Below are 16,092 nucleotides of genomic sequence, written 5' to 3'. Positions count from 1 at the left end.
GCTCCTGCCTTCCACTGTACTGTGTGAGTCCAGTGCCCCCAGGGCCACCCCAGGGAGGGAGAATCTAGACCCTCTTGAAGAGAGGGAAGGGCGGCTGGTGGTGTTGTAGGATGAGGTCTTTGTTTGCTTGTCTTGTAGGCTGTGCCGTCTCCGCTTTTAAAAATGTCTCCCCTATTAAATGCTTTCCAAGCCAGTAGTGGTTTTCCGCCTTTTATTTTGTTTTATTAATTTTTTTAAAGTGCGTTTCAGCGCAGCGGCATGGTTTCAGTGCTGATAAACGTATTTGGTTAATCAGCTTCTTTCTTCCCCTGACTGTGGTTTTGAGGACAGGCCATTGGAACAGGAGCCTGAGGGGGGTGGAAACGGTGGGGGTTGGGGGGGGGGGGGGGGATGGCAAAGCACAGATTGGCATCTGTCTTGGCCAATCATGGCACCGTGCCTTCTTCAGGGACACGGGGAGGCCAGCCAATGGGCTGGCCCCGTGATCCTCTGGTGGGGAGGGGGGAAGCAGGGGGAGGCGGGCCTTCAGGCCTGCGTCCTGTCCAGCAGGAAATGCCAGAAACGCCCTCTTGGGCTTCGCTCCACAGCCTGATTGGACACAGTGACCCATTTCTGAGATAAGGGATTCTGCAGCTCTCTATCAGTCAGCCTGCGCAGCGCTGCGGAAGGAGAGGGGAATTCTCTGCCCTGCCGTTTAGCCTGCTCTGCTGTAGCTGGGGGGGGGGGGGCAGGACAATACAGCACTGCTTTCGCTAGTAGTGCGATAGAGCAAAGAGAATGACAGAATGAAGGGAGAGAGAGAGAGAGAAAGGGAGAGAGCTTGCCAAATACTGGCTGGCACTCTGGCCTACTGCCCGCCCTACCCCCCCTCTCCCCCTCCCCCCCTTCACTCAGGCCATTTCCTGTCCCTCATAGATTATCTTCCCCCATGGAAATGGCACCCCCAATGCGCAGGCTTTTTCCTGCATCCCAGACATCCGTCTATCTGGGAGTGTATGCGGATCAGCTAGCCAATCGGCACGCTGCCGCAGTGGCCGTGTTCGCTGAGTGTTGTGTCTGTACTGGCTGGCTCTGTGCTGTGTTTCGCTGGATCTGTGCAGTGTCTGTTATAGCACCATGTTTGTGTCAATTCTGTGCTGTGTTTGTGTTGGTGCTGGACTATGTGCATTGTCTGTGGTGACAATGTCTGTGCTTTGACTGTGCTGTCTCTGTGCCAGCTGTCCCACCTCTGTGCTAGCTCTTTCCTGGTTCTGTGCTAGCTCAGTACAACCTCGTGTTACGTGTTGATTCTCTGCTAGCTTGCTATCTCTGTGCTAGCTCTGTGCTACCACTGTGCTATCTCTTTCTACCTCTGTGTTGGCTTGTGCTAGCTCTGTACAGTCTCCAAGTCTCACCCTTGCTAAGTCTCATTCCCTCCCTGCCCTCCTCCCCAACCCCCTGTAAGTGTGCGCATCAGAGCCGGTGAGCAGGGCCACTCCGCAGGGCACAGAGAAGCCAGCGCGGGCGAGCTGTGACTTCCCATGGGCCCTGGCAACACGCCACCCTCCCTGCAGAACAGGGACCTGAATCTGGGGACAGCCACGGCCGTGTACCTGTCATCTAGATGGCGGCTAAAAGCCATTAAGCCTTGCCGAACAAGTCAGGCTTTTATCATCCTTAATTACCTGGAAAAAAGAGGAAGTCTTTATTATGCATCCTCTTTCTCTCTCCCTCTCTCCCTCTCTCTCTCTCTCTCTCGCTCTGTGTCCCTCTTTCTTTCTCTCTGTCTCTCTCTGAGTGTGGAGGGAGACCGGAATGTAGGTTCAGTATTTGAGAGAGGGCGAGGAGGGGGCTGTGCCGTACCTCTTCAGATCAGACTGTAAGGTCACGGGTTCGCTGCCCAGCCTGTTCGTTGTTACATCATAGACATTAAAGCAGAGCCCACTGTTCTTCTCCTGTCCGTGTTTGGGAACAATTATTTTCCCTCCTTTACCTCTTTTGGGCAACAACTACAACTAAACATTACACAAGAACAAGGCCCCATATATGATGAGGTCTTTATGGCATGTGTGCCCAGGCATATTGGATGCTACGTTGGCACATAATTGCCCAAATGTACGTCTTTGCAGCCAACCGCTCTCTATGGTCAGTGAGGAGCCTAGATGAGCTGAATGGCCTTTTCTTGTCATTACGTATTCTTATGATCCTCTTATAGGGCGCAAGTTGTCTTTTTTTTCCCTCGTTTGGAATCTTCAATTATGCCCCTCGAGTCACCACTGTATCACCCAGTGTATCAGGTCCTCTTCTCCAATGTACTCTCTCCGATGTTTTCCACACTACTGACCGTGCTACAGAAGAGCTAACCCAGACTGAATTTTTTTTTTTTTTTTTTTTTTTTTTTTAAGATTAATCAGGAAGTACTGATTTTTCTGACTCGAAATGTCACAACCGGGTGGCAGACACATCTTGATGTGTGTGATCACACATCAAGAGCTTTTGCACTGTGACATTTCATAGCCAAAGAGAATGTTAAGCTGTGAAGCGAAAAACGCCACTGGCCTCTGAAACCTATAGGGTACGAAAGTCAATATCTCCTGATCAATTAGGAGAGATCTCATCCCTGTGTGCTGATGACTACTGGCAGCCAATGGGCTCCTGACGGCTGATCTATCTGCCTCGCAGGCATGTGACCACGCTCAGACCTGCTCTGTGCTGTTGGACCCAGTCTCCGCTATCGCTGAGCCCCCTTACTGACTCTTCTTGTCGCTTTACCCCGATAAACAAGCAGAAACACGGGAAATAGCTTTTTTTTTTTTTTTTTTAGATGCAGCAAGACAGGACAGGGCGGGCGGCAAAGATGAAGAAAGGCGAAAAGAGATTGAAACGGCGGAGGAGAGCAAAAGGGGGGTTTTAAAGGAAGAGTCTGGGGCTTGCCGGGCTTCGATGCGTTCTCCTTAGCGAAAGCGCGCGCGGAACTTGTACACATCCACAAGCTCGAAAAGCAGACTGAAGCTTGTGCTCTTTGCTGCCGTCGTTCGTCTTCCCTTTTGCCGCGTTGATTGACAGCCCTCACTTAAAGGCCTTTTAGTTCCCACACAAACCTCACCCGGAGACACGCAGAAGACGAGCGCAGGTCGTGTTTGTCTAATTGACGAGCGGAAGAAACGGAGGGAGCTGGCGGGTGAGGCGGGGGGGGGGGGGGGGGGGGGGGGGGGGGGGGCGGGGAATCGCTCCGTGCGTTTGTAATGATTTCTGTTCTGTGCCTCCTTTTCTTTCCCGCTCAGTTAACACGGACCTTTCATGTTTCTTTAAAGCGCAGGAAATGGAGGGATTGGGGTGTTGGGGGGTGTTGGGGGGGGTCCAGTGCGCTCTCTTTTATACCTCTGTCAGTTTTACAGATTTATGAAGATGGATCCTCTCTTCAGGCTTCGTGAGGAGATGAAACGCGGGTCCGTCAGACACAATGGCGTTGGCGTGATTAATCTGGCGTGTCCGCGTGCGGCGTGTGTAGTGTTAATGCGCTCGCCGCTCGCTGCGCGCGGCCCCGCCGAGCCGGAATACGCGCCGCTCCCGCCGCTCCCCGCCGCCCCCGCTCTGTAGCGGCTCGTTGTGATGCGGCGCGGCGCTGCGCCGGCCTGTGTGCCGGGGCCCGGCGCCGGGCCGCCCAGGGTGTGCCCTTGCTAATGAAGTGGCCTGGGATCGGCATGGCGGTCGGCGTTCGGCAGGTGGCTCTGGGCCACAATGGCTGCTGATAAGGAATCCGAGGGCGCAATCCGAGGCTCATTCTTACACGCTTGCGCACACACACACACACAGACACGCACACACACGCACACACACACACATACACACACACACACGTGCGCGCGCGCACACATACACACACACACACAATACATGCTCATACACAATTGCTTCTACACTACATATGTACATGCATATTTGCTGTATGTTTTCATTTGTGTATATATATATATATATATATAAATTCAGATTTTATATTTACTGCCTGTACACAGACGCAGTACATACGCATGAGAGCCCCAAACACACACACACACACACACACACACACACACACAGCTGCAAATGGTGGGCTGCTAATGGCTTCCAGTGGGAGAGAGGGAGAGCCCGGCTTTATCCCTTAAGTGTGGAAGACTTAATCAGAGCGTATGGCCCCAGGCCAGTAGCAGGCCTGGAGGACACGCCCCCTGACTGTGGGATTAGGTACAGTGCTCCGTTTCTCCCAGCCATGCGAAAGGCCGCAGTGTAGCTGCCCCGCGATGCTAATTCTGCCCTTAAGTACGCACCTCTTTCTATTTGCACCTCTGCATACACAACTGCTGCATCTGTATACGCTTCTTATTGCAGGGATACATAACAGCCACGTACATGTCCCCATACACAACTCTTTATACCCTTCTATCTGTATACATCTGACTGTACACCTACCAACATACCCCATTCCGTACACACCTCTCTCTCTACGCTTCTCTGTCGATATACACGTGTCTGTATGTCACTCACCAGTGGCTGCTCAACCCTGTCTGTATACATCTGAGCATTCTGTACGCACCTGTCTCTGTATACCACTTGATCAGTAAACACCTGTGTCTCTCACTCTGTATACACCTGTGTCTGAATGTCAATCTGTATGCACCTGTGTCTATGTCACTGTCTATATACTCATCAGTGGATACACCCCTCAATCTGTATACATCTGGTTGTTCATCAATGGATGTACACCACTCCTATCTGTACATGCCTGTCTCCGTGTGCCAATCTATCTATCTGTCTGTACACGTGCACACTTTCTGTACAACCCTGTTGCTGTACACATCGGTGTTTGGTTATTAAATGATTTTTTAATTGGTTTAAATTGTTTTAGGTTTAAAACAATAAGCTACAGGACAATTATCTTCTGTATGTTCAATAAAAAAACGTAATTCAAATTTTCAACATTTAATATGTTTCTGCAAAGACACGCGAGTCAAGTTTCAAAAACACTTGGATTGATTGATCTTCAGACTGGCAAGCAGAATAGGAATTAGTGCTGTATGAATGCTATTTTGGGAAAAATTAACCATATTTTGGAAGCCAACTTTCAAGCCTTGGAATTGTTAAAGCATTTTGGTAAAAGTATTCATATTGTATTTGAAAAAAATATGCTAAAATAAATGCTGCAACTAGTGTTGAAATAGTGGCTACTAATTAAACTCTTTTCAGCATTGTATTTGAAAATGCCTGAACTGTATCAAAACATGGAAATTAAAATCAAAAAATTGAAATGGCTATATCTGTCTCATACTCCCCTCTCTATATACCTCCCTTCATTTCACTTTCTCTTTCACCCTCAAATTTAGGTTCATCATATAACCATACATCGTTCTCTCTCGCTTCCTTTCTCTCTGTCTTTTTTCTAAATTCACTCACTACATGTGTTTCTTTTCTCTCTCTCCCCCACCCCCCCACCCACCTTACAACACAGTTGAGCCAAAGTTGTCAGCTCATTCGCTCTGCCTGCGCAGCTAAGCTGCGGGACGGCGTTTCGCTGTCCTGCTGCGCACCTAAGCTGGAGACTGCTGGAATGCCTCTGATGTAGGCGGCCTCCCTTTCTGTCCTGGTGGGGGCCCTGGTCGTGCGAGGCGGGGGGGGGGGGGGGGGGCGAGTCGCGGCCTGCTGGCTGCTAGTCTTTCAACATCTGTGATGGAACCCGTTTCACAGTAGCCCGAGCTCCTGGAGGGGCGCAAATATGTGTGACCCCTCCCTGTAAATGAAGTAATGCGCCTTTGGTGGTGTCTTGATCTGTCTGTTGGCCTGTTTTTTGTACACGCTCACATGTGTGCGTGCATACATGCGTGTGTGCATGTATGTCTGCATGGGTGTGTGTATGTGTGTGTGTGTGTGTGTGTGTCTCTACACGTGGAGATGTGGGCAAGGATAACGGGGCTTTTTTTAACTCTCTGGATCCTTTCATCTCTACTAACAGACAGAGACCAATGAAAGGTTTTTTTATAGACAGGACTCAATGGAAATGAATAAACTTTCAAAAAGGAAAACAAGTTGTAATATGTAATATATGTTTGACTGTAATGTGCGCGTGAGGATACCTGAGGCTGTTTTATTCCTGTGTGTGTGGTAGGTGAGCGAGGAAGAGTCACTAGTCACCTGGTCAAGGGGGGTGCCGGGGTGGGGTGGGGTTGGGTGGGGTGCGGCGCGGCAGAGGGGGGCGCGGTCTGAATCTCAGGACTTCCGTTGCGTTTCCCCATTAGCTCACTTTGAAACACTAACAGCTTTAATAAATTAAACTTCCCTTTTAACGAAACAAAAAAAAAAGGAAAAGGAGTCGCAGTCAGATGAGGGATGTGTGCGCTGCGATCCCGCCTTCGACGGCTCGGGGATTTGGCGTGCCGCGCTCGCGCGTGTCGGTTGTCGTAGAGGCGCTCGTTTGATCTCCGCCTGGGCCCCGTTCGCCGCGCCGCCGCGCTGTCTGCGTCGCCAGGAGCGACGCTCGCTAAGTCGGCGTATGGTAATGTTCCAGCTTAGTGCTGCTTAGCGGCTCCAGAAATGCAAATAATGCCTCTCTCCCTTTACCGACAGAGAGGCAATTAACACTGGAGAAATTTCCAGTGATACAGAAATAAACTGTGTCAAGGATGCGCGGGTGCCCAGGGCTGGAGGGGTTGGGGAGTGGGGAGGGGGGGGGGGGGGGGGTGGCGGGTGTCATTTTATTCTTAAATAAGAGTTTAGAAAGGGAGGGGCGGGGCCGACGTGCTAGGCTGCTAAACGCCTCTCTATTTCGGGGACCCCGGCCTCTCCGTTAACCCTCTGTGTCCCTGCGGTGGGTAAACTTGATGTAGAGGGATGGAAACGCACCTCACAGTCTCGCGTTTCCTGAATTAGCTGTGTGCGGCTGTGGGTGCCGGGGTGGGGAGGTGAAGCCATTTTGGCTCTTGAGTGGGCGGTGAATTTTGAGAGTTCCCCACCAAAAACGTACAGTGCACAGGGAGAGTCAAATCAAGGCCAGTAGCACCACTGGTTTTAATTCATACCCTGTAATCAGAGGCTGATTTAGACATGGGAGACAAGTTGAGTGTGATCTCCGGCCAATCAAGGACATTCATTAATCCATTATCTATCAGGTAGGTGAGAACCAGCAGCGCTGCTGCCTTCTGGTGCCAGGTTTCACATGGGAAAACTAAGAGCAGCTCGGGGGTGGAGCAGAGGCACTATAGAGAGGGGTTGGGGACGGGAGGGGTTGGTCAATAGAGAGGACAAGAGGGGCAGGAGGAGGTCAGAATGAAGGATATGGAAGGAGTAGGGTAGCAAGCCAGGGAAAAGAGAAAGACAGAAAACAATAATTTAAGGGCCTATATCACATCCTTTACCTAATACAGCAAAGTGTTGCACAGCGTTGCTGTGCATTTAAAAGTTACATGTCAGATTTATATTAGTTTTACCAGTGATTTGCTCCCTAAAATAAATATCTAGAAATTTCTTTAAAATATCAGTAGACTAATCAAAATGGTGGAGATACTGGTTGCTTTGCTGGTCAGACAGGAATATTCCATACATGGAAAAGGATGAGGAACCTTGAGGTAATGTTACATTTTTAAAATATGGGCCATCCCTGTATGTTACATACTCTTTCACTGGGCCCTGCTTCCAGTGTTTTTATAGTTTAATAGTCACTTCAGGTCCCTCATTATGAAAATGAAATCTATTTTTATTATACACGCGGTGTATTGAGTTAACAGAAGCTCTGTGTTCTGTAGGTTAAAAAAAATTCTGTTAAATGCAGCTACTGCAGAATGAAAAATCACCTGTTTGGGTGGCCGTGGTGAAATAACCCCGCCTACTAGGGGGCGGGGCTTCCAGGCTCAGCAAAGTTGTGCACCTAATCAGTCGGTGTATTCCCTTATCTTTGGGGAATAGAGTACTATCTTTAAAAAAGTGTTTCACAAATGTCATTCTCTATTGATGGTGATTGTTGAATGCAAATCATTGGGGGAAGATGTAATTATTCTTAACCGGTTCCTCACGTTTGAAGATTGATGGAGCGGAGGTCTGAGGCGAGGCCTGAGTGTAACGGCTACCCACAATGCCTCGGGAACGAGTCCCCCGACCCACCCCCACCCTCCTCCCCCCCTGCGCTCCGTCACCCAGGGGGGTGCTGGACTCGGCTCTCTCTCTCTCTCTCTCTGCAGCAGGGTTCACATTAGCAGCCATTTCTAAAGGCAGGGTGGGAGGGGGAATAAAATGTAAATAAATAAATATAAAAATTTGCTAATGAAAACAAGCAATTCCCAACAGGAAAATAATGAAAAACGCTTTTTATTAAAATGTTTTTATCTCCCCTCTCTCTCTCTCTGGCTAACTAATGACTGCTGTGCTTTTTTCTTTTTTTCCCTCCTCACCCCCCCCCCCCCCCCCCACCCCTTCATTCCATAGCTTTGCTTTATTTGGCGAACGGGGCATTCGTGGTGTGAGGTCTTTACCTTCCCTCCAGGCTCGGCTTCTTGGGTGTGGGTGTGGGGGGCTGGGGGGTGTCAGTCGAACGTGCTTTAGGGAACATCTGTATCCCATCCTCTGATCCACATCTGTAGGGTCTGGCTGTCACCAGAGTGTCATCACTCTAACCCCTCCCCCTTACAAAAGAACCCCCCATTACCTCCACCCCCGCACCAAGCAACAGCAACTATGACTGTGGTTCAACAAAAGATCATTATTCCTACTTCTTTAGGTGTAAATCCACCACTGACGATCGCAATCGCAATGTGTCTGTAGGACTTTGCATCTTACAGGTTTATTTCACAGTTATTTTTGTCCTCGCGTGTTCTGTGATTTAAAATTACTCCTCTGAAACTTACCAATCCGTTGGCCTTTATGGGGACCACACACTACCCCTGAAGACGTTCTTTAATGCTGTCATTTGCTTTTAATTTGAACGATGGTGGACTACTGGTGCTGAAATGCTAATTGGCTACTTTGATCAGACTGCTAGGATCAGATTTTGTTATTGGCAAAAGGTGTAGCTGAATGTTCAAAAAGGAGAATGATTTATTGTGGGACTGGAGCATTTGTGATGATGAAATCGGCGGGAAAAGGGAGGAGAAACTTGCAAAATAACCGAAATTTGTGGCTTTATTGTGTGGACGTGTGAAGTTGTTTCTGAATTCTGTGTGTTTACATGAGGTCAGAAGGTAGAGAAGTTAATGCTCTTAAGGGCTGAGTGTCTATGGTTATTGTGGTTATTTCTGTAGAAAATCCTGAAAACACCTAACTCTGTCCTGTATATTGTAGGTATGGGGTCTACCCCGCCAAGCTGTGACTTGGCGGATGGCATACCTGCCATCCATATTAACAGCTTCCATTTTCTTGTGTCTCGTGTAGCTGTTTTCTATGTGGGACAATTACAGTTACATTTTAATCTTTCGGCAGGTGGCCTTATCCAGGGAACAGAAATGGGAACGGAAAAAAAACTAGATATTAAGTTACCGGTGTTGCAACTGACTGTCATTGCATAAGCGTGTAACATAACAATATGTAACATAACATTAAGGGCTATAATAGGTGAAAGAGGAAGATTGAGTGTTGTCCTTTAAGTAGCAAATGGATTTCAGGGTGTAGTTCTGAGTATGGGTAAGTAGGGGTATTCAACCAGGAATAAATGCAGTTTGGGGTTGCCCAGTGGTTGCCACACAGTTGTTGAAGCAGTTGTCATCTGGTTGTATATTGGTTGTGTGGGTGGGACGGTGGTAGACCTGCTATAGTACTGTAGATTGGGTTCTACAGCCTGTGTACAGAGTAGTTACATGGCACTTTATTTTGACCTGGGCACTAAACTGTATCAGACTACCTCCCAACTACCCCCACATCCCCATCTGCACGCACGCAAACACACACGCACACTAAACTCACTCACTCACATGCACACTAAACTCACTCCCACGCACACACCAAAGTCACTCTCACACACACACACACACACACACACACACACATACACACACACACTAAACTCACTCACACACACACACATACTCATTATTGTCACTCACAGACATGCACACACACTCACACTAAATGCACTCACTCACACATACACACACACACGCAAAACTCACTCCCACACATGCGCACAGTAATCGCACATACACACACACGCTCAGGCTGCCACCCTCAATCTGGTCAAGGTATATCTCTCTGCCTGAGCGCACTTCAATATCCCTCTGCTAATGAAGCGTTAAATGGAGCGGGAGCGCAGCCCTGATCAGGTGTAATGTACCGTCGTCCTTATCCGCCGGGAAGCAGCGCGGCTGCGTCTTAAAGACACTTAATGACCCCGGCCAAGTCCCTTGTACCTGTTCTTTTTTTTTTTCCCTTTCTCTTTTTTTGTGCTGGATTTACCTTTTTTTTTGGGGGGGCGGGGGGGTGTGAATCGAGGGGTGGGAGGCAAAGAGGAGGCTGTTTGAATGAGTTTGTCCGTTTAGCTGCTTGTTTGACTGAAATACTCTTGGCGCAGTCAGCGGACGTGGCGCTCCTAACCGGGCTCGGTCAGCCTGGCGCGGGCGCCCGTTGGACGGTTGCGGTGGTTGTGCGGTCAGTAGAATGAGCGCACCTACTGGGGTTCGGGCTTGGCGCGTTTCTGAGCCAACGGCGTCAGTCACGATGCAGCCGCCAGCAGGTTGCGTGTTTCAGTCCTCGCTATGGGGCTCGGACCTTTCTCTAAGGGCTTCTCAGTGCGTATTGAGCTCTGCGGAACTTGGAACATTACAGCTCATTTCGGAGTGTGGTGAATCATGCTCAGGAAATTAATTTTACATTATGATTCATATATATATGTATATGAATCATAATGTAAAATTTAGATAATTAAACAGTTCACATGTGGTCAGAGTGCAGATTCTCAGCTTTTATTAAAGGGTATTGTTATGTATGTTCGTGTCAGCATGTAGAAATTACAGCACTTCAACCACATGTGAATTGATTGCAAATTAAAAATTGTGGAGTGCGAAGCCAAATCAGGGAAAATGCGTGTTTTTCCCTAACATTATAGAATATGCATATTTCATAGTGTGCAGTCTGTCGGTAGGTGGGGGGAGCGGAATTTGAAATGCTTTTAACCATTTAGACACCAGTGAAATCCCTACAGGTTATTTTCACCAATTTTATGAACAAAATTCATACAATTGTATCGTTTGACTGGTGACGTGTTTGTTGAAAAATCTCAGGGGTCTACAGGACTGTTCAAAACTTTACCCACATATAACACAGCTGAAGTGTTTTCGACGTGTATTTGACACGGGTCTGCCCTGACACCTCTGAACGCAGTGCAGCCTTACACCTTTGAACACACCTACCCAACGTCTGAGCGCGCCACAGAAATGCACCACCGCTGTGGAACACGCTGCTGCCCCACACTTATACGGTGGCCTGGTCAGAATATTACCTCAGCAGTGTGCTACCCAACCAAGCCTCTCACCTTGAGAAACGCCTCATTGCCGATCTTTTATAAATATTCAAATGTGTGTGAAAATGGCAGTTTGTAGCGAAGAGCGGGAATGCTAATAGAGAGAGATGCACAAGCGGGTTCCTGTCCACACGCCGATAGCAGACGCACTGAGGAGAGGGGAGGAAAGAGAGGGAGAGAAAACCAGAGGGAGAGGGAGAGAAGGGGAAAAAAAGAGAGAGAGCGGGAGAAAGGGGTGAGACCTGATCCAGGAGGGGAGGGGGGGGGGGGGTGTGGGCCCCGGGGAATGGGGTGGGGTTTGGACTCCCCGCCCGGAGCCTCGACGACAAGCGGGGCCTTTTCTCCGCCGGCCGAGCTGGGGCCCCTCGACCCGCGCGGCCGCCCCAGACCCGGATCGGCGTCGTAAAAAAAAAAAAAAAGGAGCGCGGCGCAGCCTTAAAACCCGAGAACAGGGGCCTGTTTCCCTTGGCAGCGTGGCGGAGGATGAAATATGAAGTGCGATCGCAGTGAAAAGAATGAATTAAGCAGAACGTTGACCTCGGGTTTGGGAGAGAGCTGGAAGCGTATGCGTGTGCGTGTGCGCGTGTATGCGCGTGCGTGAGTGAGTTTTTTGCGTGTGTGTGTGTGTGTGTGTGTGTGTGTGTAAGTGAATATAACATTCATTGTTAACCTGGAGAGTCAGAACAGGCTCGGGTCCTCTCTGAGATCCATTGAAACCGCGGCGCTGTGGAACGCACTGGGGGGAGAGCGGTACGCTCACATTCTCACCCTGGTGTGGTGCCCTAGGCCTGGGCCTTAAGTCAGGCTTTGCCTCGCATCCTGGCCGCAGTTTGCTGTGTTCCTTTATGCGGTACTTCACCCTCTCAAGTGCCGGCCCCAGCACCAACCCCCTTCCCCTCCCCCCCAACCAAAACCATGCACCCCTCTCCCTCCTGCCCGCTGTGGCACATCCCTCCAGGGGTCACGGTGGGTGGGGGTGTCTTCATTGTGTTCGGACTCCTGCTGTTTCCTGTTTGCGTACCATCGGCACTTCCTGTCTACGGTGTGCCCAGGGAAAAAAAAAAAGCCCAGCTTGACTCTGTTTTGATTCACACGCTTCTGTTACCTCTGTTTTGTTCCTCTCACTTTAGAACTAAAAGGAAGTCTCAAAACAATCTGGTTCAAAGAGACGGGTTTGGTGAAGACGTAGATATGTACGCCCAAGCGCTTGCGCACATTCGGGTAGGAAACTGCAGCACATTTAGGCGTTCAGCAGCTGTTTTCCAGAGTTTGCCCAGCTTGAGTTTCTTATGATTCAACCCCATTTATACCGCTGCTTATTACACTGAAACAATTCAGCTTGAATGGCTTTGCCTCAAGAGTACGAGAGCAGCGCCCCCCCAACTGTGAGTCGAACCCGCAACCTCAGAGTTACGAGTCAAGTTCTTAAATATTGCACTACCTAACACGGCTTGCAGTACCAGAGCAGTAGAGGGGAAAATTCCGAGAGCAGTCAGCATGAGGGAGGCGGGACAGAGCAGGGCAGCCTGCGAGGGGCCCCACTGTGGGGTGAGGTCACTCCGTCCCAAAGCTCCTGATGCCTGTCATGTCTCTTCTGTTTTGTCCCCACGTGAACCCCCCACCACCCCCCCCACCCCCACCACCACCAACCCCTCCACCTCCCCAATCTTCCTTGAATCCATTTGAGAAACGGAGAAGGCAAAACTGTTTAAGCATGCGGCTGTGTGTTCAAAACGGGCCGTGTTCTGTACGTCTCTGTGAGGTTCAGTGAGGTGCGGAACACATCAGCTTCAAAAGTTTGTACAGACAGATGCTCGAGAGATCAAAGGCGGGTTTTATAGAGTTTGTGGTGTTACACAAGATATTTCTAACCACATTCTCTCTCCCTCCCTCCCTCTCTGCATTCTTCCTCCCCTGTCTCTTTCTCTTTCCCTTTTTACCTTTTGCTCTCTTACTATCTCTCTCTCTCACTCTCTCTCTCTCCTCTCTCCCTCTCTCCCTCTCTCTCTCTCTCTCTCTCTCTCTCTCTCTCTAGCTGTGGACGAAGGCGAAGTGTCAGAGTTCACAGGGAGCTGGGAGCCCCCGTCCGTACAGACAGGTACCCGCTTTGTTGTTTTGGAAGCTGTGGAAGCTCGGGCCTTTCCAGAGAGCTGTCTGATGCTGCAAAGATGTTATATTCTGTGTGTGTCACATTCCTGCTGCTGTTCCAAGACTGCTCACTCAATCCGTAATATCAATTCCATATGGCCAGTAATGCGCCGCATGGACAGAGGGAGAAAGTGGGGAGAGAGAAAGAGAGAGAGATATAAAGGGAGGGAGGGAGGGAGATTAGGATAGCGTATGGAGGAGAGAGAGATGGAGAAAGAGGGGAGGGAAGTGAGTGGGAGTGAGGTAAGGATGTAGAAAGGGGGAGGGGGAAGGGGGTGGTGTTCTCTAAACTGCAGGACGCTGTCCAGTTGTTGTGTCTGCGTGCTTCTGTCTGTGTTTGGTTCTGGTAGGAATTTGGCCTTAGGGCAGGGGTGAGAAGGATGGCAGACGGGACAGGAGCGTATTACAGAGGGGCAGGAGGCTGTTTGATAGCATTTGGGGACTGGAGGGGCATTAGGAGAGGGAAGGGCAATTAAACTGGGCCAGGACGGGCAGTGAGCACGGTTAAAAGAGCCGTAAGGAATAAGGCAACAGATTTTTTTTTTTTTTTTTGCAGCCTTCATCAGATCACAGATCTAGATCTACACCATACGTTATGTAGAAGTGTGTGCGTCTGTCATATATGTCAGTATATATAAGTATGTATATTGCATGCATTTTCTATATGCCCCACCATGAGGAAAACATATAGTGTGTGTTTGAGATGTGTGTGTATGTCTGTGTGTGTCAGTGTGTGTATATACATCATAGATATGTTTTCTGTATGTCTGTGTGTGTCAGTGTGTGTATGTATACCATAGATATGTTTTCTGTATGTCTGTGTGTGTATGTATACCATAGATATGTTTTCTGTATGTCTGTGTGTGTCAGTGTGTGTATGTATACCATAGATATGTTTTCTGTATGTCTGTTCCACCCTGAGGAGCAGGTGTGGGGATGATGAGCTCTGCTGATGGGTGCTGGTAGGCTGGGGTGGGTGATAGAGTGATAGAGTGATAGAATGCTGACTGTTGTCGTATGTCAGCGGCGGTGTTGGCGGCTCCCAGCCCTGCTCCTCGCCTGCTCTCTCGCTTCAGCTGGGAGAGGGAGTCGGAAACAGGAGAGCCCCCAGGGGGTGGAGATGACGTGTGCCCTCCTCCACCCCCCCCACCCCACCCCCCACCCCCTCAGCCCCGCCCCGGCCCCCCGGGGTGTGTGGTGCTGCGTGGGCGCTGACTGCGGTCCTGGGTGGCTGGAAAGTGCTGTGTGTGTGAGATGCAGCAGGAAGGGCAGTCCCAGTGCGCTCTCTCTCTCTTCCCCTCTCTCTCTCTCTCTCTTCCCCCCCTCTCCCTCTCTCTCTCTCTCTCTCTCCTCTTCTTTCCTGCCTCCTCTTATTTACCTCTTGTTGCTTTGCTCCTCCTTGCCCTTTGCCCTCGTTCGCATGTCCTGGCTCCTGCCTCCCTTTTCCGTTTTCTCCCTCTTACCCATCTCTGCGTCTCCCTTTCCTCTCTCTGGCCCTTCTCCCTCCCTCCCTTCCTCCTCCCCTCTCTCCGTCCCTCTCCCTCTCTCCTGTGTTTGCAGTACTGTTTAGCTCAAGCTCTGGGGGCCGCTCGTCATTTCTTATTAAAAAAAATAAACCCTCCTTCCCCCTCTATTCCCTTGGAGATGTCCACAAGGACACAGGCAGGATTTTCCTGCTATTAAATTCAAACATTTTTTTTTCCCTGCTTCTTCTTCTCTGGAAAATGTGTGTTGAGTTTGGAAAGCATGAGGGGGGTTGGAGAGAGTATGCGTGTGTGTGTGTGTGTGTGTGGGGGGGGGGGGGGTGTTAGTGAAGGAAAGCACCAAACCCCACCTCCTGCCTGCCCCCGCACCCCCCCCTACCCAAACCGCCCTGCCCCTGAGGACTCTGTGGGCCCCTCAGGTCTGCCCCGCAGGGGGGGGACAGACCGGAGATGCCCCCCCCCTCCCTCCCAGCTCCCTGAGACAGAAAAACAACCCCTCCCTCTAGGGCCCTTGGGGGTGGGGGGGATGAAAAAGAGGCAGGACTGACTCTGAAGGGAGAGTGAGAAAGAGAGAGAGACAGACAGACAGACAATGTGTGTGTGTGTGTGTGTGTGTGTGTCTGTGTGTGGAGAGAGAAATGTATGTGTGGGAGACACAGACAGACAGACAGACAGCTTCAGTGAAATGCCTGAGGGTCAGTGATTGTAGCTCTGGTGCAGGGCAGAGAGAGAGAGAGGAGAAGAGAGGGAGAGAATGAGTGAACGAGTGTGAGAGGAGGGGTACAGTAGGTAGTCTTTAGTGAGCTGTGAGGGACATGATGTTTTTGGCTTGTTGTTCCTGGGGTGACTGAAGATCCTTAGGGAGATTTGTGGCAAGGCCCATCAGTCCTCTCACCCCATTCTTACTATCCCCAGCGTACTCACTTTAGTCCTGTGTACTATACTCCTCTGTACTTTAGTCCTGTGTGCTGTACTCCTCTGTAATTTAGTCCTGTGTGCTATACTCCT

At 50.0% G+C, this 16,092-nt stretch overlaps 1 protein-coding gene across 1 annotated transcript in view; it reads left to right on the top strand.

Moving 5' to 3' along the window:
• The window catches only part of LOC118227529 (zinc finger protein 423-like), a 52,893-nt gene that overhangs the window by 19,778 nt on the left and 17,023 nt on the right, over positions 1-16,092 (top strand). Inside the window, exon 2 of the mRNA XM_035418078.1 lies at positions 13,488-13,550. Coding sequence (XP_035273969.1) covers positions 13,488-13,550 — 63 coding nt within the window. The remainder of the gene's footprint in view (positions 1-13,487; positions 13,551-16,092) is intronic.

This window comes from Anguilla anguilla, chromosome 5 (genome assembly GCF_013347855.1).
Source record: "Anguilla anguilla isolate fAngAng1 chromosome 5, fAngAng1.pri, whole genome shotgun sequence".
NCBI lineage: Eukaryota > Metazoa > Chordata > Actinopteri > Anguilliformes > Anguillidae > Anguilla > Anguilla anguilla.
Note: the sequence above shows the minus strand (reverse complement) of the source record. Positions and strands in the feature narration are given on the sequence as shown.